The sequence below is a fragment of the Nerophis ophidion genome, linkage group LG11 (genome assembly GCF_033978795.1).
Source record: "Nerophis ophidion isolate RoL-2023_Sa linkage group LG11, RoL_Noph_v1.0, whole genome shotgun sequence".
NCBI lineage: Eukaryota > Metazoa > Chordata > Actinopteri > Syngnathiformes > Syngnathidae > Nerophis > Nerophis ophidion.
In genome coordinates this window covers 22,832,518-22,857,830 of record NC_084621.1, presented here as the reverse complement: position 1 = coordinate 22,857,830, position 25,313 = coordinate 22,832,518, and the positions used below count along the sequence as shown (strand labels likewise).

The 25,313-nt window shown below is 43.1% G+C and overlaps 2 protein-coding genes across 4 annotated transcripts in view; one reads left to right on the top strand and one right to left on the bottom strand.

Annotated features, from left to right (window-relative positions):
- LOC133561823 (C-type lectin domain family 9 member A) overlaps window positions 1–25,313 on the top strand; it is a 94,589-nt gene that overhangs the window by 18,171 nt on the left and 51,105 nt on the right. The window contains exons 2-3 of one of the 3 annotated variants that reach the window (XM_061915401.1): window positions 16,273–16,407; window positions 20,411–20,633. In XM_061915401.1, the coding sequence (XP_061771385.1) occupies window positions 16,405–16,407; window positions 20,411–20,633 (226 nt within the window). In that variant the 5' untranslated portion in view covers window positions 16,273–16,404. Of the gene's footprint in view, window positions 1–16,272; window positions 16,408–20,410; window positions 20,634–25,313 lie in introns of those variants that run through there. The other 2 variants (XM_061915402.1, XM_061915400.1) reach the window with 2 other exon arrangements.
- On the bottom strand, window positions 5,841–24,858 carry nes (nestin). Its single transcript, XM_061915399.1, has 4 exons — window positions 23,934–24,858; window positions 20,301–20,425; window positions 16,239–16,315; window positions 5,841–10,263 (listed from the first exon to the last, which is right to left on the bottom strand). Exons 1-4 carry the CDS (start codon window positions 24,759–24,761, stop codon window positions 6,425–6,427), a joined length of 4,869 nt encoding a protein of 1,622 aa, XP_061771383.1. The 5' UTR covers window positions 24,762–24,858; the 3' UTR covers window positions 5,841–6,424.

The window sequence follows — 25,313 nt, the reverse complement described above, 5'->3', positions numbered from 1 at the left end:
GCACCTGGCACCATAAAACTAGATAGAATAGTGTGTATGGATCAGAAACAGGGTCAGATCATTGTGTTTCTTTGACAACGGCGCTCCAACTAAAGTGGCCAGTGAGCGCATGCGTTAAATTCCAGCGTCAACACTGAGCCCCTTTCCTTTCTCTCTTTGGATACATTTAGGCAGCAAAGAGGAGAAAAAGACGGCCATTTGCTGAACTGAGGATGATGATGATGGGGGGCAAAGAGGCGGGGTACTTGTCAGCTACAGAATGTTAGATAGTAAATCGTAAAGTCATATTTTCGCTATCCTGATGCCAAAGAACACTTTTTAACACAGAAACTGACTAAGGATGTGTTTAAAGTAACCTAAATAATATTTTGCCACAACAAAAGCTCTTCTTGTCACATCAGACACTCTTAATAAAAAAAATAATAAATTTAGTGCCACTGACCGTCTTAAAGGAGCGTGTCCAAACGTCCTCCAGCGACGGCCGCATACAGAAAATTTGAAGGCTGTAGGGGCCACTTTGTACTTTTTTGTACAAACCCCGTTTCCATATGAGTTGGTAAATTGTGTTGGATGTAAATGAAAACAGAATACAATGATTAGCTAATCATTTTCAACCCATATTCAGTTGAATATGCTACAAAGACAACATATTTGATGCTCAAACTGATAAACTTTTTTTTTTTTTTTGCAAATAATCAACTTTTAAATTTGATGCTAGCAACACGTGACAAAGGAGTTGGGAAAGGTGGCAATAAATACTGATAAAGTTGAGGAATGCTCATCAAATACTTATTTGGAACATCCCACGGGTGTGAAGGCTAATTGGGAACAGGTGGGTGCCATGATTGGGTATGAAAGCAGCTTCCATGAAATACTTAGTAATTCACAAACAAGTATGGGGCGAGTCACCAATTTGTTAGCAAATTCTCGAACAGTTTTAGAACATTTGGCGCAGTGGGGAGAGTGGCTGTGCGCAACCCGAGCGTCCCTGGTTCAATTCCCACCTAGTACCAACCTTGTCACGTCCGTTGTGTCCTGAGCAAGACACTTCACCCTTGCTCCTGATGGGTGCTAGTTGGCGCCTTGCATGGCAGCTCCCTCCATCAGTGTGTGAATGTGTGTGTGAATGGGTGAATGTGGAAGTAGTGTCAAAGCGCTTTGAGTACCTTGAAGGTAGAAAAGCGCTATACAAGTACAACCCATTTAACATTTGTCAACGAGCTATTGCAAGGAATTTAGGGATTTTACCATCTATGATCTGTATAATCATCAAAAGATTCATAGAATCTGGAAAAATCACTGCAAGTAAGCGATGATATTACGGACCTTTGATCCCTCAGGCGGTACTGCATCAAAAACCGACATCAGTGTGTAAAGTATATCACCACATGGGCTCAGGAACACTTCAAAAAACCACTGTCAGTAACTAGAGTTGGTTGCTACTTCTGTAAGTGCATGTTAAAACTCTGCTATGCAAAGCAAAACCCATTTATCAACAACACCCAGGGACGCCGCTGGCTTCGCTGGGCCCGAGCTCATCTAAGATGGACTGATGCAAAGTAGAAAAGTGTTCTGTGGTCTGACGAGTCCACATTTCAAATTGTATTTGGAAACTGTGCCTGCAGTGTCCTCCGAAACAAAGAGGAAAATAACCACCCAGATTGTTATAGGCGCAAAGTTCAAAAGCCAGCATCTGTGATGGTATGGGGGTGTATTAGTGCCCAAAGGATGGGTAACTTACACATCTGTGAAAGCACCATTAATGCTGAATGGTCCATACAGGTTTTGGAGCAACATATGTTGTCATCCAAGCAACATTGTCATGGACGCCCCTGCTTATTTCAGTAAAACAATGCCAAGCCACGTGTTACAACAGCGTGGTTTCGTAGTAAAAGAGTGCGGGTACTTTCCTGGCCCGCCTGCAGTCCAGACCTGTCTCTCATGGAAAATGTGTGAAGCGTAAAATACGACAGCGGAGACCCAAGACTGTTGAACGACTGAAGCTCTACATAAAACAAGAATGAGAAAGAATTCCACTTTCAAGGCTTCAACAATTAGTTTCCTCAGTTCCCAAACGTTTATTGAGTGTTGTTAAAAGAAAAGGTGATGTAACACAGTGGTGAACATGCCCTTTCCCAACTACTTTGGCATGTGTTGCAGCCATGAAATTTTAAGTTAATTATTTTCAAAAAACAAAAAAGTTTGAGTTTCAACATCAAGTATCTTGTCTTTGTAGTGCATTCAATTTAATATGGGTTGAATAGGATTTGCAAATAAATCATTGTATTCCGTTTATATGTACATCTAAAACAATTTCCCAACTCATATGGAAACGGGGTTTGTACATTCAGGATCCTAAATCGGGGGTGCCAGGATCAGGTCCGTGAACAGGTTTTATCGGGCCCGCGGGATGAGTTTGCTAAGTATAAAAGTCAGCCGAAATTTTTGAATTAAAAAAGCTGCTGTTCTAAATGTGTCCACTAGATGTCGCAATAGCAATTCTTTGTATCTTTTTAGGTGATGTTACATATGTACAAAATAAACCACATGATGACCTTGCACCAGTCGAGGAAAATGAGCAAACTACATAACATCCTGTAATTTGATTTTGATATTTTTTTATCTTGATAGATTGAAAATGAAAACCAATGAGTTGACTGATGAACATTATCACATCATTTATTCAGAAAGAATAAATAACAACAAATAAATATAGAACACTATTAACCGCAACATGTAAGTGTAAAAAAAAAACAAAAAAAACATTATGATTTGTACATTTTCAAAATGTGCTTGTTATATTTTTTAATACAATAAACAATCTGAAGTTGTCCTTATTTTTAAGTTATCGTGCTGTGATTTTACCAGTCCGGCCCTCTTGGAAGTAGATTTTTCTCCACGTGGCCCCCGATCTAAAATGAGTTTGACACCCCTTCCTAAAACCTGTCATGATTCCGCATGACTGTTATTAGTTTCTTGTATTTTGTATTATTTCCTGTTCAGCGCTATTATTTTTCATTCCACTTCCTGTTTGCCACCACTCGTCTGGCCTGACAACTGTGTCCATCATCTGTCTCGGATTAGCAATCGGGTAACACCTGTCCCTGGTTGCTAATCAGGATGCTCTTCAAGACTGGACCATTTTGCTTTGTACTTTGTACTTTTGCTTTTATTTGTGCACTTCCTTGCTGCACGTCTTCTTTTGTGTTGTACAAGCAAATCCCCGATAAAGAGGTTTTATTTTCTGCACTTGCCTGCCATCCAACATAACAAAAACCCAAACATTGTAGTTTGATCAATTCTTCTCCCTATTATTTGTAAACCGCTTGAGTCTCTTACTTCAAAACTACGTTCCCAGCAGGTACAAGACATTGAAACATCGTTGAGACCTTGTTGATTTCGGTCCTGATGCTGAGCAACTCAAATATAACATTGAAACATGCTTTTTAACGACGTTTAATCAGTATTGGGTTCTAATGTTGATTTGAACATTACATTTTGGTCATTTTCCAGCCAATGTTCTACAACACAAATACAACGTTGAAACAACATCCATTTTGACGAAGTTTATTCAATGTCAGGTTGTGATTTTGATTCGACCAATTTGGTCATTTCCCGACCAACAACGTGGATCCAACGTTAGACATCAACCTTGTCTAAAAATACAAATACAAAATGTTGCAGCTTTGTTGAGAAGTCAGTTTGTAAAAAGACATAGGTATAATCAACGTTGAATCAATGTCTCGTATCTGCTGGTTTAAGCCTCCTAAATGATGAAAAGGTGTAAAAAAATAAATCATATTTTGTTTTATTACTTTCAATGCTTTGAATTCTTCAACAGCTTCAGACCTATCCATACAAATATAATGTTTATATATTTGTGATATTTCGTAATGTTCTATGCTCTTTTTGGAAAAAAAAAAAGTTCATTTTTGATTTTGGGAAAAAACACATTTGGATGATCTCCAAAAACAAGTTACAAAGTTTTCAACAGGTTTAGACCTCACCATAGATATCAAGTTTTTATATATTAGTAACTTTTTTTCATGCTTTATGCTTTTTTTGTAAAAAAAAAACAAAACTGAAAATTCCACCATTTTTAATTGTAGGAAAAACACAAAGTATATAATTACCCCCAAAATTTGTTTGAAAAAACATAACAGAGACAAAGCAGAAGAACGAAGAAGAGACATGGCGATGATGAGTAAGAAGTTCGCTTGCAAGTTCCACAATGATTGGAAAAAACAATTTCAGTTCATCCAGGACAGCTCAAAGGGGTAAGGGAATGATGCTTGCAAATTTTGTAGATCAGACTTCTCCATTGAATACGGTGGCCAAACGGATATACTCAGTCATGAACGGATTATATATCAATCAATCAATCAATCAATGTTTATTTATACAGCCCCAAATCACAAATGTTTCAAAGGACTGCACAAATCATTACGACTACGACATCCTCGGAAGAACCCACAAAAGGGCAAGGAAAACTCACACTCAGTGGGCAGGGAGAATTCACTACAGTGGGACGTCAGTGACAATGCTGACTATGAGAAACCTTGGAGAGGACCTCAGATGTGGGCAACCCCCCCCCCCCCTCTATACTGTATATATATGTAATATGTTTATATGTATGTATGTATGTATGTATATATATATATATGTATGTATATATGTATGTATGTATGTATGTATATATATATATGTATATATATATGTGTGTATATATATGTGTATATATGTATTATGTATATATATGTGTGTATATATGTATATATTTGTATGTATACATGTATGTATGTATATATGTATGTATATGTATCTATATATATTTATGTATGTATCTATGTATGTATGTATGTATGTATGTATGTATATGTATCTATATATATGTATGTATGTATATGTATGTATGTATGTGTATATATGTATGTTTATGTATATATATATGTATGTATATATATATATATATGTATGTGTATATATATATATATATATGTATGCATATATGTATATGTATGCATATGTATGTATGTATGTATGTGTGTATATATATATATATATATATATATATATATATATATATACACACCCCCACCACCTCCCGAATTCGGAGGTCTCAAGGTTGGCAATTTTGATTATATGTGGCAAGCAAATTTGCATATATGTTCATCAAAAACCTTGTAGAAGGTGCACCGGTCAATGGCCATTTTTATTTCCAGGTCCGATTTTTGGGGGAAATTTCCATTTTTCCCTATTATTCGGTTTTTTGTTTTCTAATCACAAACATGTTTATTTTTTTCCTTCATAAGAGGGGTTAGTGCATCTACAAAGGTCCTGAGTTCAATCCCAGGCTCGGGATCTTTCTGTGCGGAGTTTGCATGTTCTCTCTGTGACTGCATGGGTTCCCTCCCGGTACTCCGGCTTCCTCCCACCGCCAAAAATATGCACCTGGGGATCGGTTGATTGGCAACACTATAATTGGCCCTTGTGTGTGAGTGTGAATGATGTCTGTCTATCTGTGTTGGCCCTGTGATGAGGTGACAACTTGTCCATGGTGTACCCTGTCTTCCACCGGAAATGCAGCTGAGATGGACTCCAGCGACCACAAAAGGGACAAGCGGTAGAAAATGGATAGATGGATGAAGGCATTGCGGGCCAATGAATAACAAGCTGTGGGCCTCAAATGGCTCCGGGGCAAAACGTTGGGCACACCTGCCTTAAAGAAAAAAAAGTATTGAAGTATAAGTAAATATTACAGTAATATTACGAATGGTATTATGGAAAAATATGTATGTGGTTTGCAATGCAGCTGAGCATAAAAAAAACAACCTCAGCAATTAGTGGAAATGGTTTAATTAACTCAAGTGCAATAAATGTCCTGTACTGTAACAGTTAATGGACATAGCTGAATGAGGGATGATAAAAGAAGACAACATGAAAAGTAGTCGTAAAGTTTATTGCAGATTTCTAAGGACCGCAGACTAAACGGTTCAATCAATCAAACAAAAAAAACAAAAAAAAAGCTTTATTGGTCACAAAGAACACACGTGAACTCAACAGAATGATCAATAAACAGCTGCTCCTCCTCCCTCAGGAGGTGAAATCCGATTAGCCACAGATCAATATTGTTATCAATAACTGTTTCCTGGAGATCAATCCTCAACTTGGGACCTTCCAGAAGTGTGAAGGATAATTAGGACGGGAGGAAGGACACAGGAGGGTCAAAGGCAGGGAAATCTTTGATGTTGGCACGTTGGTGTATTGCGCTACTAGGGTGCGCTCCAAGGCACAACTTGGTCTTCCATAGGCGAGCTTTAACTTCACGTCCAACATGCTATATTCCCCCCTTAAAGAGCAGACTAAATGCTTGTAATGACACGGAGAAGCACAAAGGGGCGCTGTGACCGCTAATCAAATCAGACTACTCGTCCCCAGAAGACCAGCATCCACCCTCAGCCTCCGACTCCTCGGAATGGACCGACCCGCCCTCCTGAGGGGTGCGTCCATGGGCGGAGTTTCCGTTGACCGCCTTCCCCCAAGCCAGCCCGCCGCCAAACGTGACGTTGGTATTCTCTGTCGCGTCGTCATCTGTTCGGAAAGCGGCGCTGTCCCCCAAGGACGCCGCCCAGAAATCTTGCTTGTCTCTGCCATTTGTTTTGAGAAATTCTGCAGAGTCCTTCACGGCGATGATGACGTTCTCCTCGAGCGCCGTATCAGGAGAAATTTCAACAGGCCGCGCCTCAAATATGGCGGCACTGTCGCAAGGACGACTCTGGGCAGTTTCCCCACATGCCTCATCTTCATCGCTTAAAGCTGTGATATCAAAGTCCTTGCTGAGGTTCTCCAGGACGGTCCATTCATCTGCCAGACAACTTGCAGTGTCTTCTGCTAGGTTCTCCCCAGGCAAACAAGAAGTAGCTTCTACGGCCTTGGGGATGAGATCTTTTAGGTTTTCCAAGACAGTCTTTGGCCCCACTTGGTTCTCTTTTTCTTCTTCTACCACTTCCTCTTCTACAACTACTTCTTCCACTACTTTTTCCGTTTCTTCTCTTACTACTTCTTCTATTACTTCTTTTTCTTCTTCTCTTACTACTTCTTCTGATTCTTCTCGTACTACTTCCATTTCTTCTTCCACTACTCCTTCTGTTTCTTCTCCTACTAATTCTTCTATTTTTTTTGCTACTACTTCTTTTTCTACTAGTACTTCTTCTACTACTTCTTCCATTTTGTCTTCCACTTTATATTCTTTTATTTTTTCTACTACTTCTTCTATTTCTTCTTCCGATACTTCTTCCATTTCTTCTTCCTCTACATATTCCACTGCATATTCTTTTAATTGTTCTACTATTTCTTCTATTTCTTCTTCCGATACTTCTTCTGAGTCTTCTCCTACTACTTCTATTTCTTCTTCTATTACTTCTTCTTCTAATACCACTTCTGTTTCTTCTCCTACTTTTTGTGTTTCTTGTCTTAATACTTCTTCTTTTTCTCCTTCCATTACTTCTTCAACCCTGTCAGTCCTATTGAGGAACTCACTAAAGGTTTCATCAGCATGAGTTTCCATGGAAACATTAGAGTGAAAGTCTTCCTCCTTTCTTCCCGGAGCCTCTGAGGCAACCCGGTTGTCTTCCACTACTTCTTCTGATACTTTTTCTATTTCTTCTTCTAATACTTCTTCTGTTTCTTCTCCTACTACTTCTATTTCTTCTTCTACTACTTCTTCAATTACTTCTTCAACCATGTCAGTCCTGTTGAGGAACTCACTAAAGGTTTCATCAGCATGAGTTTCCATGGAAACATTAGAGTGAAAGTCTTCCTCCTTTCTTCCCGGAGCCTCTGAGGCAACCCGGTTGTCTTCCACTACTTCTTCTGATACTTTTTCTATTTCTTCTTCTAATACTTCTTCTGTTTCTTCTCCTACTACTTCTACTACCTCCTCTATTTCTTCTTCCATTACTTCTTCAACCATGTCAGTCCTGTTGAGGAACTCACTAAAGGTTTCATCAGCATGAGTCTCCATGGAAACAAAGTGAAAGTCTTCCTCTCTTCCCGGAGCCTCTGAAGCAACCCGGTTGTCTTCTACTACTTTTTCTATTTCTTTTTCTACTTCTTTTTCTTCTAATACTTCTTCTGTTTCTTCTCCTACTACTTCTATTTCTTCTTCTACTATGTCTTCTATTTCTCCTTCCGTTACTTCTTCAACGATGCCTATCCTATTGAACTCACTAAAGGTTTCATCAATGTGAGTCTCCATGGAAAAATTAACAAAATCTATCTCCTTTCTTCCTGGAACCTCTGAAGCAACCTGGTTGTCCTCATCCTCATTCACCTCTTGAGAGTCCACCAGTGACCTTGTGAAGTCTTTTGTTTCCAGATTGTCTTCTACTTTGACATCTGTATTCATGCAGGAGTTTACTTTCTCGTCATCTTTTTGTTCCATTGTCATGGTTTCATCTTCATGGTCCTCAAGAAGCTCCGTCTCGCTTTCCTTGTCCAGCTGCTGAGCAAAGTGAGAGGCGTATCGATCCGTGGAGAGGTTTTCCAATTCCAGCTCCACAAATCTGTCCGTGTCAAGCTCTTCATCGTCGTACGGAATATCTTGGAGGACCACAGGTGTTCTCCTCACATCTTCATCCAAAATAACCTCGCTAGCTTCTAAGGTGACTTGGTCCACTCCAGCATCTTTATCATCAGAACATTCCTGCTCGCACTCCACTGCTTCCTCTTCTACGTCCTCACAAAGATCCTCCATGGTTCCAAAGTTCTTGGCCTTGGTCTCGGTCCAGTTGGCGGCGTCTCCGGTCTTCTGGTCCTGCTCACCGTCGCTGGACTCACTTTCGTCCATGTGCGACGCCTGAGTGTTGGCGTCAGTCTCGTCGCTCTTGTACCGAATCAGAGGACGTGTGTCGGCCAGAGTGTTTTCCTGAGCATAGCTGTCGCTCTCCAGCTCGGTCCTCCATGACACAGAGACATTTTGCGAGTCTTCATCTTCATCCTCTTGGTTGTTGGAACTTTGAGAATGCTCTTCATGATAGTTGGACGTGTGGTCGTCTTGCGTCTTCATATCTTCTCTGCTTGGCTCAGACCTTCTCGTTGAGATGTCTTCCTCTGGTTCTGCATATTCTGTCTTTACTTCTGCCTCCGGCTTGGGAACATTTGACTCAACATGAATCTTCTTCATCACACTGTCCCACGTATCCATCTCTTCTCCATCAGGATACAACGTGTCTACTGCTTCCGCCAAGGTGGAGTAGATTATTTCCTGCCCGATCTCAGCCGTGTGATCCTTGGAGATGTTTGGCATATCTACTTCCTCACACTGGGACAAGGAGAGGATTGTCCTGGATTCTGCCGCCACTTGGACTAAGGCCGCTGGATCCTCCTGTACATCTTTGCTCATGCACTCTTCCTCTGGAAACGTCTTAATCGGAAAATTAGTTGTCTGTTTTTGATCACATTCAGCTGAGGAACTGAATGTGTCCTCTGTCATTTCCAGAAGGTCTGATGTCTTCTCCTGGCTATGAAATTGTTTCTGAATTAGCTCCTTAGAAAGTGGTGGTTGTGAAGACTGAAGCTGGAAGCTGACAGCTGCTTTTTCCTCGACAACTTCCTCACTCTGGGACAAGGAGAGGATTGTCCTGGATTCTGGAGTCGCTTGGACTAAGGCCTCTGTTTGCTCCTGTACATCTTTGCTCACACACTCTTCCTCCGGAGACGTCTCAATCGAAAAATCAGTTCTCTGTTTTTGATCACATTCAGCTGAGGAACTGAATGTGTCCTCTGTCATTTCCAGAAGGTCTGATGTCTTCTCCTGACTATGAGATTGTTTCTGAATTAGCTCCTTAGAAAGTGGTGGCTGTGAAGACTGAAGCTGGAAGCTGACAGCTGCTTTTTCCTCGACAACAATAACATCATCTTCACACATGTCTCCATCAGGATGCTCCTCCTCTTCGTCCTCTCCTGGAGGAGAAAGAGGCTCTGCGTAGGTCACTTTCTCGTCCACTTCCTGTGCTCTGAACTCTTCCACTGCTCCTTCCTGCAGTATTTTGGGATACAGGCTTTCTTGTTTGGCCGTAGTAGTATTTTCTTCATCAGACTCCCTTGATTCCCTCTGAGAGTCACTGGTGGTTTTAGTTGTGCTCCTCAAGAGCGTCGTGGTATCAAATGTTGGTGGCTGTCGGCAGAGAGGTGATGAGAGGGGCGCGGTGTTCCGGCGAACAGATGGCTGATAATTCTCTCGGAAAGTCTTCAACGGTGCGTCTGTGAAGCAGAAGATCTGATCAACAACTGGAGTAAAAATACGATCTTTGTGGTACAACTTCCACAGAAGGTTCTGGGCCCTGAAGGCTGACTTCCTCTCTAGGAGTGATGGATCAGGAACCTTGGCTCAAAGCCACCTTCTCCACATAGGACGCTTACTAATGGAGGATATTGATCGCCATTTCCTTTCTTACTGGAAAGGGAGGCCATGTGCCTCATTGTGCTTTGGGGACCTTCTCTGGTGCTTCTTGAATTACATCAGGCCTCACCCCCCCCAGCAACTCCCCAATACTCTCAAATTGCATTACCAATACTAAACATGGAGCTCTGTTAGTTATAAAACAGATTATTTTACGTTAGCGGCCCATAGTCTGGATTTCATTGGAAAAAGTAGATCAGTTTTGGTAACCTTAGCTGAAGTCGTTAGCCTAACTGTAAGACTGTAGATTTATGTAGCCTCTCCCTGCAAATCAATGATGATCAAAATATAATATACTTGTGTTTCAATTATTGAAAAATTATTCAAATGTTCAAAAAAGTTATAAAGTCAATCTGAAATAATGCAAACACAATGGTACCTCAAGATTTGAGTTTTTTCGGATACAAGCTTTCTCTCACCTAATTGTTCTGACCAAAGCATCCGGTCTGACTCGCTACATTAGCTTATATACCTAGAGATGTGTGATGTCTATCGGAGTGTTTTCATGCATATTTGTACGCTCTACTGTAATGGAACAAGGCGAGTGTCATTAGCATTAGCTAACATGCAAACACTTTTACAAGTGTTTGCATTTTTTTTTTATTGTTTCTGTTTCACAAACTCTTCACTATGGAGTTATTGAGTCTGTTCAGCTGATTGGAGAGCTAGCTTACCAGTGGGTCCATGATGATGACTTCTGTTTGGTTTGCTCAGCCGTTTTATTGCCATGTTACAGGCACCGTTTGGAAACGATTAGGTATAAACATGTACAAAATCGTTGTGTAAATAACTAATTTCACAACATATATATCTGCGGCTTACAGTCCGCTGTGGCTAATGTGGGGAAAAAAAGGTTTTCCCTTAAAGTATAAATAGTGCACTCTATTGTCCGGAAAATAAGATACATACACTCTCTTTTCTTAAAAACTTCCTTGAGCACACATTCTAAAATTCAGATTTATTAAAGCGTGCGCACGCACAATCCAAGCACTTTTCTTTTTTACGTCGCAATTAACTTGAAAATGACCGCATGCCCCCTTTTAGATCAAAATCAGAAATACTTTATTAATCCTTGAGGGGAAATTAAGATTTTCAGATCAATCCCATTCAAGATCAAACAAACATTACAGGGTTTCATTAAAAAGTATGAAAAGTCATTAAATTGATTTAGCGAAAAAATGGGCCTTAAATTACATTAAAAAGCATTAAATTTAATGTCCAGAGGCATTTCCAAAATGTAGTCAGTGAAATCACATTCTATTAGTTAATTACATGTCGGCTATTAAAGGCAGGCAGCCGTTAACGATGCCAAATTTCTCTGGCCTGACGAACAAAGCAACTTCTCCTGTCGCCCCCATAACTGGCAGCTGCTGCTACCACTGCAGTAAAATAAAATACATTCTAAGAAGTCTCGTGAACCAATTATAATTCGCTACAGTTAATGTAAACTTTTCAACTACTTATGATTGTAATTGCCAAATGCTTATAATTTTATTTGTGCGAATAATTGTAAGCTTTTTACTTTATATAACTATCCACAGTAGAACATTGGCATTCAATTTGTTTTAAGTGGGATTTTGGCTAGCATCATTGTCTGTAGGTATATTTGCGCTCATTTAATTTCCTTTCCTTATGTCCTCTGTATATTTTATTTGTATTTGCAAGTCTCATGACACATTATCTGTATGTAATATTGGCTGAATTTCTGACAGTTGTGTTTGCCATGTTGTTCTAGACCACAGCAAACGTTACCCAGCTTGCAATAAATCCATTAGAAGAAGACAACCTGCCATTTCCTTTAACTTGGACATACACATCTATACCTTTAGCCATTCTAAGCCAGTCATTTCCAGGAGTTATCTCACCCTCTGAGAAGCCTCCAGTTTACTAATGTTTTCCAACGTTGTAAAAATGTGTAGAATAAATATTAAATGTCAACATTTCTGTCAATGCAGATTTGCGTCAGCCTGCGAGACAGTCATTTTGATAGTAGGCTATTATAGCTAGTATAGACAATTACATCATATAAGGCTTTCATTTTTTTGTATTTTCGGTCCTATATGGCTCCTTTAACATTTTGTCCAAGAAGATTGCCGCACGAATCTTCCATTAAGGTAAAAGCGGTGTAAAATGTATTCATCCGTTTCGCTCGTCATTTACATTGTATGTGTTTTACATGATGTTCTTCGCATAAAACTATTATTTTCGATAAAATGTGTTTATATTTTTGACCGATTGTAATGGTTGATTGGCCACACTAAATGGTCCCTAGTGTGTGAATGTGAGTGTGAATGTTGTCTGTCTGTGTGTTGGCCCTTGTGATGAGGTGGTGACTTGTCCAGAGTGTACGCTGCCTCCCGCCCGAATGCAGCTGAAATAGGCTCCAGCAACCCCCCGCAACCCCAAAAGGGACAAGTGGTAGAAAATGGATGGATGTAACGGTTGATTGGCCACACTAAATGGTCCCTAGTGTGTGAGTGTGAATGTTGTCTCTGTGTGTTGGCCCTATGATGATGAGGTGGTGTCTTGTCCAGGGTGTACGCTGCCTCCCGCCCGAATGCAGCTGAAATAGGCTCCAGCGACCCCAAAAGGGACAAGCGGTAGAAAATGGGTGGATAGATGGATGTAACGGTTGATTGGCAACACTAAATTGGCCCAAGTGTGTGAATGTGAGTGTGAATGGTGTCTGTCTATCCGTGTTGGCCCTTGTGATGAGGTGGTGACTTGTCCAGGGTGTTCCCCGCCTACCGCTCAAATGCAGCTGAGATAGGCTCCAGCGACTCCCCGCTACCCCAAAAGGGACAAGCGGTAGGAATGGATGGATGGAAGTAACGATTGATTGGCCACTCTAAATTGGCCATAGTGTGTGATTGTGGTCTACCTGCATTGGCCCTTGTGATTAGGTGGCGTCTTGTCCAGGGTGTGCCCCGCCTACCGCCCAAATGCAGCTGAGATAGGCTCCAGCGATCCCAAAAGGGACAAGCGGTAGAAATGGATGGATGGATGGAAGTAACGGTTGATTGGCCATAGTGTGTGAATGTGATCTGTCTATCTGCATTGGCCCTTGTAATGAGGTGGCGTCTTGTCCAGGGTGTGCCCCGCCTACCGCCCAAATGCAGCTGAGATAGGCTCCAGCGACCCCAAAGGGACACGTGGTAGAAAATGGATGGATGGAAGTAACGGTTGATTGGCCGCTCTAAATTGGCCCTAGTGTGTGAGTGTGAATGTTGTCTGTCTATCTGTGTTGGCCCTTGTGATGAGGTGGCGACTTGTCCAGGGTGTGCCCGCCTACCGCCCAAATGCAGCTGAGATAGGCTTCAGCGACCCCAAAACGACAAGCGGTAGGAAATGGATGGATGTATGGAAGTAACGGTTCATTGGCCACTCTAAATTGGTCCTAGTGTGTGAATGTGAGTGTGAATGTTGTCTGTCTGTGTGTTGGCCCTGTGATGAGGTGGCAACTTGTCCAGGGTGTACCCCGCCTACCGCACGAATGCAGCTGAGATAGGCTCCAGCAACCCCCGCGATCCCGAAAGGGACAAGCGATAGAAATGGATGGATGGATGGATGGAAGTAACGATTGATCGGCCACTCTAAATTGACAATAGTGTGTGATTGTGGTCTATCTGCATTGGCCCTTGTGATTAAGTGGCGTCTTGTCCAGGGTGTGCCCCGCCTACCGCCCAAATGCAGCTGAGATAGGCTCCAGCGACCCCTCCGCGATCCCAAAAGGGACAAGCGGTAGAAATGGATAGATGGATGGAAGTAACGGTTGATTGGCCATAGTGTGTGAATGTGGTCTGTCTATCTGCATTGGCCCTTGTGATGAGGTGGCGTCTTGTCCAGGGTGTGCCCTGCCCACAGCCCAAATACAGCTGAGATAGGCTCCAGCGACCCCTCCGTGATCCCAAAAGGGACAAGCGGTAGAAAATGGATAGATGGATGGAAGTAACGGTTGATTGGCCACTCTAAATGGGCCCTAGTGTGTGAATGTGAGTGTGAATGTTGTCTATTTGTGTTGGCCTGGTGATGCGATGGCGACTTGTCCAGGGTGTACCCCGTCTCCTGCCCTAATGCAGCTGATATAGGCTCCAGCTACCCCCCGCAACCTCAAAAGGGACAAGCGGTAGAAAATGGATGGATGTATCGGTTGATTGGCCACACTAAATGGTCCCTAGTGTGTGAATGTGAGTGTGAATGTTGTCTGTCTATCTGTGTTGGGCCTTGTGATGAGGTGGCGACTTGTCCAGGGTGTGCCCCCCTACCGCCCAAATGCAGCTGAGATAGGCTTCAGCGACCCCAAAAGGGACAAGCGGTAGAAAATTGATGGATGTATGGAAGTAACGGTTGATTGGTCACTCTAAATCGGCCCTAGTGTGTGAGTGTGAATGTTGTCTATATGTGTTGGCCCTTGTGATGAGATGGCAACTTGTCCAGGGTGTACCCCGCCTACCGCACGAATGCAGCTGAGATAGGCTCCAGCACCCCCCCCCCCCCCCCCCCGATCCCAAAAGGGACAAGTGGTAGAAAATGGATGGATGTAACGGTTGATTGGCCACACTAAATGGGCCCTAGTGTGTGAATGTGAGTGTAAATGTTGTCTATTTGTGTTGGCCCTGTGATGCGATGGCGACTTGTCCAGGGTGTACCCCGTCTACTACCTGAATGCAGCTGAGATAGGCTCAAGCACCCCTCACGATCCCAAAAGGGACAAGCGGTAGAAAATGGATGGATGTAACGGTTGATTGGCCACTCTAAATTGGCCCTAATGTGTGAGTGTGAATGTTGTCTGTCTGTGTGTTGGCCCTGTGATGAGGTGGCTACTTGTCCAGGGTGTACACTGCCTCCTGCCCGGAATGCAGGTCAAATAGGCTCCAGCAACCCCAAAAGGGACAAGTGGTAGAAAATGGATGGATGTAACGGTTGATTGGCCACACTAAATGGTCCGTAGTGTGTGAATGTGAGTGTGAATGTTGTCTGTCTATCTGTGTTGGCCCTGTGATGAGGTGGTGACTTGTCCAGGGTGTACGCTGCCTCCCGTCCGAATGCAGCTGAGATAGGCTCCAGCGACCCCAAAAGGGACAAGCGGTAGAAAATGGATGGATAGATGGATGTAACGGTTGATTGGCAACACTAAATGGTCCCTAGTGTGTGAGTATGAGTGTGAAGGTTGTCCGTCTGTGTGTTGGCCCTGTGATGAGGTGGTGACTTGTCCAGGGTGTACGCTGGCTCCCGCCTGAATGCAGCTGAAATAGGCTCCAGCAACCCCCCGTAACCCCAAAAGGGACAAGTGGTAGAAAATGGATGGATGTAACGGTTGATTGGCCACACCAAATGGGCCCTAGTGTGTGAGTGTGAATGCTGTCTATTTGTGTTGGCCCTGTGATAAGGTGGCGACTTGTCCAGGGTGTACACTGCCTTTCTGCCCAAATGCAGCTGAGATAGGCTCCAGTGACCCCAAAAGGGACAAGCGGTAGAAAATAGATGGATGTAATGGTTGATTGCCCACACTAAATTGGCCCTAGTGTGTGAATGTGAGTGTGAATGTTGTCTATCTGTGATGACCCTGTGATGAGGTGGTGACTTGTTTAGGGTGTACCGCTCAAATGCAGCTGAGATAGGCTCCAGCGATCCCAAAAGGGACAAGCGGTAGAACATGGATGGATGGGTAACACATTAATCGGGTGGGTGTTAATACCACCGCCAGGAGGTTATGTCATGGTTGACGTAAAAAAAAAAAAATTTAAAAAGGGAAAAAATCTGATGTTTTAAATACCTGTAAAATAAATGTTTCTGGGCTGTTTCTGCAGAGCGCCGTCGTTTCTTTGAAGGCCCTCGCCATCCAGCAAAGCTCTGCAAAGACCACAAAAAACTTTTTCGGGAGCAGGAAGAGGACCTCCTTGGGGTGGAGGAAGGAAGGAAGGAAACATGGCACTGTTGTTATGGTAAGCAGGGAAGGAGCCCGCTATTGATGGGACATCTGCGCGCGCACACACACACACACACACACACACACACACACACACACACACACAATGCAAGATGACATCATTAGCCGACCATGCAGCACTAATTCCACCATCAGTGTTCACGTGTTGACCATTCCAGCACACATTCACTGATCATGGATGTGATTTTTACGCAGTACTACTACTAACATGGATGTACTCTCAATAACACTGTCAGTGATATTTAAGTGCTCCTCCCCCTACCACTCTCGCTGCTGTTATTCTAGAACCCCGCTGCTCATAAATTGCTAAAGAGTGTGGGTCGATACGGGGCAGGGGGGTGGGGGTCTGAGTAATCTGGGGAGTCATGTGAAGGAGAAAGCCCCCGCGCCACAATGGCCTCATCAGGACCGAACAGCTGCAGCCAGAATCTTCTTTCACTACAGGGCTGTGCCCGCTGGCTCAGACCCACGTTGGACCCAAATATCTACTGCCGCATGTTCCTCATGATTTATACGTCACCTTTTGAAAGAACCTGCGGAAAGTCCGTCTGGGGACCAGACCGGGTGAAGGTCTGTAAGACAAGTTCTCCCGTCCAAAGGCAAAACCTCGTAACTCACTTCTAGCTGATTTTGAGAAAACAAAGGAAAACCAATCCATCTTGATGCTGTCTCACAAAGATCTACAAAGTCCTCAAACGTAGAGATGTTTTTTTGAGCTTTCATTTTCTTGCCGATTGAGCCATGGATTGAATCTGCTCTCATGAACGTGTGCCCTTTCTCCAGATATTTTATCACAATCTCGGGTGGGCCCCATTCTGCGTTTGCACATTGGGCGAGAGCCGTGTACAGCGTCCAGTTTTTATTTTGACCTCCACAGATATCTGCCCAAAAGAGTATGCAAGGGGAAGAATCAAGAACAATACATTTAATGAAGGTGCTTGCGTGGGTTCCCTCCGGGTACTCCGGCTTCCTCCCACTTCCAAAGACATGCACCTGGGGATAGGTTGATTGGCAACACTAAATTGGCCCTAGTGTGTGAATGTGAGTGTGAATGTTGTCTGTCTATCTGTGTTGGCCCTGCGATGAGGTGGCGACTTGTCCGGGGTGTACCCTGCCTTCCGCCCGATTGTAGCTGAGATAGGCGCCAGCGCCCCCCGCGACCCCGAAAGGGAATAAGCGGTAGAAAATGGATGGATGGATGGATGGCTTGCAAAATCCTGGGCCGATCTTCCAAATATCCCCTCGTGCCATAATATCACATAATTTAGGTTGACCGTCGGCCCCCGTTTGTGCACATGTCTCATTAAAGACAATAAGGCGACTGACAAAGAAGCTCCGATTGGTCCCTTGAGATACTAGGTTTTTCTGTTGTATCTACGCGGTTATGTGGTAGTTGCTAGGTCCTGCCATGCGCGTAACAGCTTACTTACGGAACAAATTACAATATCGCATACACTAATGTAAAGTCTATCACCTAGGAACTCCAAAATTATCAGCTCAGTTTTGACCAAAATTGAGTTACTGGGTTTTGCCTTTTGACGGGAGAGTTGCGGGCTCCTTGTGAGAAAAAACACGCTGGGTTCATCTTCTAAACCAGACCAAGGCATATTAATTAAATCAAGCTTTTCAATCTGCCCCGCAGGACATTTCACAATAATTGATTTTAGATCTTTAAGATGGAAACTGTAGCTGCCATTATGATGTGCAGTTATGGTTGTATAGTCTTCAAATATACAAAGTATTGCAATGGTTAGAATTTGCGCTTTTGCAGGATATACTAGTTACTATAGTCATCTAATTAGTTACTGTGGTAATCTAATTAGTTACTATGGTAATTTAGGTCACAGCAGCTCAGACCAGGCACCAAGCAGTGTGGGTGGGGAGCGTTTCCACAGTGTTTCTAGAGCCTGAAATGCACGTGTCAGGGACCGACGCGGAAAGAGATTTTTTACAACAATGTTCTAAAGCTTAGTGATGTATCAGATTTTAGGTGTTTTTTTTTAACCTTTCGCTTTCATATTTCGCTGTGTTTGTTGCATTTTTGTTGCGTTTCACTTGATTGTAAAACATATCGATCGAGAGCGGGTGTGAGATGTAGAAGAGGAGCAACGTTCATGTGTTGTCAATATTCAGTATTTTATCGTTCAGAGTTAATATTGTAAATCACACATTCTTCATATTAATGTACATTCTGGTTGTCTCATTCAGTAAAATTAAATTAAAATTCCATTCTGTTTTTTTAAGGTCTGTCATAACGTTTTTAGCATTCAGTCAGACCTAATTGTGAATTTTTGTATTATTGTTCCTGAAGCACACATTCTGTACAGCAGATTTTTACAACTTACATATATATATGTATGTATGTATGTGTGTATATATACATATACATATATATATATGTGTGTGTGTGTGTGTGTGTGTGTATATATATATATATATATATATGTATATATATATATGTATATGTGTGTGTGTGTGTGTGTACATATATATATTTATAACTTTTGTTTTTCTCTCTCTCTAAATTTGTTCTAAACTGACTGAACTTGTCATTATACAAGAAGAACAATTAAATGTTCCAATGTTACAATTCTTAATTTCCTGCAACGGTTTTTAAATGGTCCTGCAGTCCTGGGTTCAATCCCAGGCTCGGAATCTTTCTGTGTGGAGTTTGCATGTTCTCCCATGAATGCGTGGGTTCCCTCCGGGTACTCCTGCTTCTTCCCACCTCCAAAGACATGCACCTGGGGATAGGTTGATTGGCAACACTAAATTGGCCCTAGTGTGTGAATGTTGTCTGTCTATCCGTGTTGGCCCTGCGATGAAGTAGCGACTTGTCCAGGGTGTACCCCGCCTTCCGCCCGATTGTAGCTGAGATAGGCGCAAGCGCCCCCCGCGACCCCAAAAATCACCCCCCAAGTACCACCATAATGACCAACATTAAAATACAGTAGTGTAGTAGGCCTAAGTACTCATTAAAAACCAGGCAGAATTTTTATTTTGGCTGTTACATTACACACAGTTTGAACAGTAACACTGTGTTTGAATTTAGGACAATTAAATCACTACTTTAATCAGAGGATTGTTTAACATACCATTCGATGGAGCCCTCATACCACAGTTTGTGAATTACTGATTTATATTGGCAAGTTTGAGCCTGGAACAAATTATCTCAGAATTTATGAATCATAAAATACAGGTAGAATGGATTTCATCTGACGTTTGAGGTTGAATGGTAAGGGTGTGAATCCAGATTCATCAGATTCCTTGGTTGGCAATTCGACTCAGAATTGATTCTCGATTTAAATCGATTCTCGGAATGTACAGTGAGTGGGTCTGGATTAGTTTTTTTTTCTCATCCCTCACCTACGACCGTGAAGAAATCCTTGAAGAATGGTTTTTCCTTGATGTGAAGTCCTGAAAAGTCCGAAAGCGAAGGAGATGACACAGTATTAGCTCCTCACGGATGCTACCTGGTGGTTGTTGAGCACACTGCAGGTAGTCCTGGATAAAGTTAACCCTCACTCCTTGATGCGTCAGTCGCACGCAGGATTCTCACAAGAATGAGGCCAAGAAATCATCCAGACTGTCACCCAATGTATTATTTGGTATAATAAATCATCCGCAACTTTTTCAAAGCAATTTACAGCTTATAAAAGCTCCTTCTGCTTGCACAAAGATGGCCTAAACACATATAGAAAATGGATGGATGGATTGCATAAATACATATTTTAATTGATTTTGAAAAATTATGAATCAATTTAGAATCGGGGATGAATAGAAATCGCGATTCGGATGCATTCTTTGTGCGCCCCTGTTAAATGGTATTTGGATCGTGGTTTTTAAAATGATAAACCAGCAGCACAAGAGTGTAGTACATTTATTTACCTGTAGGTGGCAACCTCCAGGCTCAGAGACATCTTCTCCTGCAGCAGGCCTCGGTTCTCCACAACGAGAAGATCAAGCTGCTGACCTAAATCCTCCTTCTCCCTCTCCAGGCCCTCCCATTGTTCCTACAGAACCAGGAAGAGAGCCGAGATGAGCTGCTAGAACGCCAAATGATCCGATTACTGACTTGCAGGAGCCAGTCGGGCTTCCATCAACAACAAACGTGGGAAGTGCGATTGTTTCGCTGGCTTCTCTGGAGCCAGGAAAGGAAACAAGACTGGAGAGGAGGAAGAGGACTTCTGGGAATTAGTCACAAGTCCTCCCTGATTCTCGGTAGGACACTTTTCTCTTGGATAAGGTAGAGCGAAGCATGAAAAGAAGTGTAACAACTGCAGGTTTAAAGGCCTACTGAAACCCACTACTACTGACCACGCAGTCTGATAGTTTATATATCAATGATGAAATATTAACATTGCAACACATGCCAATACGGCCGTTTTAGTTTACTAAATTACAATTTTAAATTTCCCGCGGAGTTTCCTGTTGAAAACGTCGCGGAATGATGACGCGTGTTTGTGACGTTATTGGTTGGAGGGGACATATTAGCCCAGCACCACTTACGGCTAAAAGTCGTCTCTTTTCATCGCGCAATTACACAGTATTTTGGACATCTGTGTTGCTGAATTTTTTGCAATTTGTTCAATTAATAATGGAGACGTCAAAGAAGAATGCTGTTGGTGGAAAGCGGTGGATTGCAGCTGCCTTTAGCAACCGAAACACAGCCGGTGTTTCTTTGTTTGTTGTGAAGCTTTAACAGCGGTCAAGCGAACATGTTTCTCTACGTCAACCAGCAAGTTTTTGGATGGGAAAATTGTGATATTAAGTCGGCTCTTACCGGAGACTTGAGTGGATTACGCGACCTCATCCTGCAGCTCAAAAAGGCAGCTGTGATCTTGGCTCCTCGGTTTCTCTCAGAGACACTGGCGTTCATCGCAGCCACCTGACTTTCAGGTATGACTTTAAAATCTCACTAAAATACTTTTAACACAATAAGCAGATAAGGGATTTTCCAGAATTATCCTACTAAATGTGTCTAATTACATCTGAAACTCTCCCACTGCCGCCGCCTGGAGCAGTCGCCTTTTCTTTTTTTTTTCTTTTTTTTTTTTATTAGTGCTTCACTCTAACATTCCTCATCCACGAATATTTCATCGTCGCTCAAATAATGGGGAAATCGTCGCTTTATCGGTCCGAATTGCTCTAACTGCTGGTGGCTCACAAATATAAACGATGTGAGGAGCTCTCACACCGTTGACGTCACGCGCACATCGTCTGCTACTTCCGGTACAGGCAAGGCTTTTTTATTTGCGACCAAAAGTTGCGAACTTTATCGTCGATGTTCTCTACTAAATACTTTCAGCAAAAATATGGCAATATTGCGAAATGATCAAGTATGACACATAGAATGGACCTGCTATCCCCGTTTAAATAAGAAAATCTCATTTAAGTAGGCCTTTAAGTAGGAGTAGTTTTACATGTGCCAAACCAAGGCCCGCTGGCCCGCCACTTCATTAGATGTGTTCTGCCACTTCATTTAAGCTGACCCACCATGTCATTCAATGTGGATTGCCAAGTCATTTAATTTGAACCGCTACATTGTTTGTGGTCTACCAAATCAACGTGCCCTGGAGGTCATTTAATTGGGTACGAAACTTCATATTGGCCCACCATCTCATTCGATGTGGTCTGCCACATCATTTAATTTGGCTCACCATGTCATTTAAGTGGCCCGCCAGCTCATTTAATTGGGTCGAAAACTTCATTGTGGCCCACCGTGTCATTCAATCTGGTTAGCCACATAATTTATTGGGCCTGCCATCGTGGCCTGCCACATCATGCAAGGTGGTCTGTCAATTAATGTGGCCCTTCCAGCTCATTTAATTGGGTCTGAAACTTCATTGTGGCCCACCATGTGATTCAATGTGGTCTGCCAAATAATTTAATTTGGCTCACCGCGTCATTTAAGTGGCCCGTCAGCTCATTTAATTAGTTCCGAAACTTCATGGTGGCCCACCATGTCATTCGATGTGGTCTGCCACATCATTTATTGGTCCCACCACGTCATTTAATTTTGACCCGTCATCTCATTTAATTGGGTTCAAAACTTCATAGTGGCCCACCGTATCATTCGATCTGGTCAGCCACATAATTTATTTGGCCTGCTATCGTGGTCTGTCACGTCATTTAATTTGGCCCACCATGTCTTTTAATTTTGACCCGCCATCTCATTTAATTGGGTTCAAAACTTCATAGTGGCCCACCGTATCATTCGATCTGGTCAGCCACATAATTTATTTGGCCTGCTATCGTGGTCTGTCACGTCATTTAATTCGGCCCACCATGTCTTTTAATTTTGACCCGCCATCTCATTTAATTGGGTTCAAAACACCATAGTGGCCCACCGTATCATTCGATCTGGTCAGCCACATAATTTATTTGGCCTGCTATCGTGGTCTGTCACGTCATTTAAATTGGCCCACCATGTCTTTTTAATTTGGTCAGTCACATCATTTGATGTGGTCCACCGCTTTATTAATGTGGTCCACCGCATTATTAATGTGGCCCACCATGTCATTCAATTTGGTTCACCTCATTTATTGTGGCCTGCCATACCTTTTAATAAGGTCTGTCAAACCATCTAAGGTGGTCCGCCGCATCATGCAATGTGGTCTATCACATCATTTAACATAACCCGGAATGTCATTCAGTGTGGCCCGCGACATCATTTAACGTGGTCTGCCATGCCTTTCAATAAGGTCTGTCAAATAATCTAAGGTGGTCCGCCACATCATGCAATGTGGTCCATCACATCATTTAACATAACCCGGAATGTCATTCAGTGTGGCCCGCTACATCATTTAAGTGGCCCACCATGTTTTTCAATAAGGTCCGTCACATTTTTTAACGTGGTTCACCACATCATTTAAAAGTTGCCCACCATATCATTTGTGTTCTGCCACATTTTTTAAGTAGTCCGCCATACCATTCAATGTGCTCTGCCACATCTATCAACGTGGTCTGCCACATCATTTAAGGTGGCCCGCCAAATTGTTTGAAGTAACCCCCAGCATCATTCAAATTTTTTACCACAGCATTAAATTTGATCCATTATGTCATTCAAAGGGGTATCATCATTTAAAGTGGCCCGCCATGCCATTCAATTTGGTCCGCCACATCAATTAATGTGGTCCTCAACATCATGTAATGTGGTCCGTCATTTAGTTCGGCTCAACATGCCATTCAACTTGGTCCGCCACATCAATTAATGTGGTCCTCCACATCATGTAATGTGGTCTGTCATTTAGTGTGGCTCGCCATGCCTTTCAACGTGGTCCGCCACATCATGTAATGTGGTCTGTCATGTCAATTAGTGTGGCTCGCCATGTTATTCAAGGTGGCCTGCCACATCATTCAATTTGGTCCACCATGCCATTCAGTGTGGTCCATCATATCAATTAAATCGGCCCTCAATTAAAAAAACGAGTTTGACACCCCTGTTTCAGACTATAACAAGGTTGTTGAGTAATGGATTTAAAGCAGTTGAAGGTATGAAGACCATGAAGAAGATCTGACCTGCAGTGTGTGGATGTTCTGCATGTGTTCCTCCTGCTGCTGGTCTGCACTCCTCTCCAGATGCAGCCTGACGTCTTGAGCAGAGACCATGTCCCTCTCTAGCGCTCGCAGCTTCGCCTGGTTCTCGCTCTTTTCCCGGTCCGCTTGGCTCAAGCGGGCTTGATTCTGGTTCAAAGTCTCCTCCAGCTCGACCAACTGGGCCTGGTAGGCCTCCGCCATCTCCTGCCAGGCTCTGGTGGCCCTGTGGTGGAGCTCCTGCTCCAACTGGTGGAGGTCTGAAGTCGCGTTGCCCCTCTGAGCGAAGTGGGTCGGCACCGACGCCGTGGAATGGGTCAGGGTGGCTTCCAAGTGGGCCACGTCCTGCTGATGGGTCTGAACCAGGAGGCTCATTTCATTCTCCAGTTGGCCGATCTTCTCCCTGAGCCACCTCTGAGCTCTGTGCTCCTCCTCCAACTCCTTCCTGCTCACTTCCACCTTGGTCTTGGCTTCTACCTGGGCCTGAGCCTCCTGCTGCCAGTGCCAGTCCAAAACCTGCAACTCCTCGCTCAGCTTGCTGACCTCTATCTCCGTGCATACTCGGTCCCTCCAAGCCGCGTCGAGCGCCACTCGGGCCTCACGGAGTTCTTTCTCCATGCTCCTCTTCATCGCCGAGGCGCCGTCATTGCCACGCCGCAGGGCACGGATCTCCTGGGCGAGCTGCGCGTTCTCCTCCTCCAGGGACTTCACCCGACCCAGGTAGCTCTCCAGGCGTCGATTCAGGTCCAGCATCTGGTGCTTCTCCTGGGCCAGGTGACCTCGCTGGAAGTGTGCATGAGCGTGCCTCTCCATGGACTCACGGGATAGAACCTCCAACTGGACCTGATCGATGCAGCGACACTCCTGGCAGCTCAGCCCGAGTGGCCGCTGACCACCCGGGTTGCAGCTAATGAAGGAGGAGGGGGGAGGGGGTGGTGGCTGCTGGAGAGAGAGAGGGACTTTTGTGGGAAGGGCTTAATGCAGGACAGGAAGTGATGTTATCTCAACATTAACTCTTCTACTGCTCAACATTAATCACTCACCTTCATGGAAGCAACGTATAGTCCACTATATAATTTTACATTACATTATATTATATTATATTATATCATATTAGATTACATCATAATACTACATTATTTTACATTATAATAATACATCCCATATACTTTATTGATCTCTTGGTGGTGTGTAGAGTACACTCAAAGTACTACTACTAAAATAAACCAAGTACTACTACTAGAATAGAACACAGGTACACTACTCCAAGTATTAATACACCAACAAACTAGTTCTGTCACAATTACTACTACTACTAAAATAAGTACTACCACAAATACTGCCACTACTACCACAGTAAATTAT

Coding starts and splice junctions, on each gene's coding strand:
- nes (XM_061915399.1), bottom strand. CDS start 24,761: ATGGAGAGGCACGCTCATGCACACTTCCAGCGAGGTCACCTGGCCCAG. Junction 16,316..20,300: donor CTGGAGGTTGCCACCTACAG/GTAAATAAATGT, acceptor TGGTCTTTGCAG/AGCTTTGCTGGATGGCGAGG. Junction 10,264..16,238: donor CAGAAACATTTATTTTACAG/GTATTTAAAACA, acceptor TCTGCTTCACAG/ACGCACCGTTGAAGACTTTC.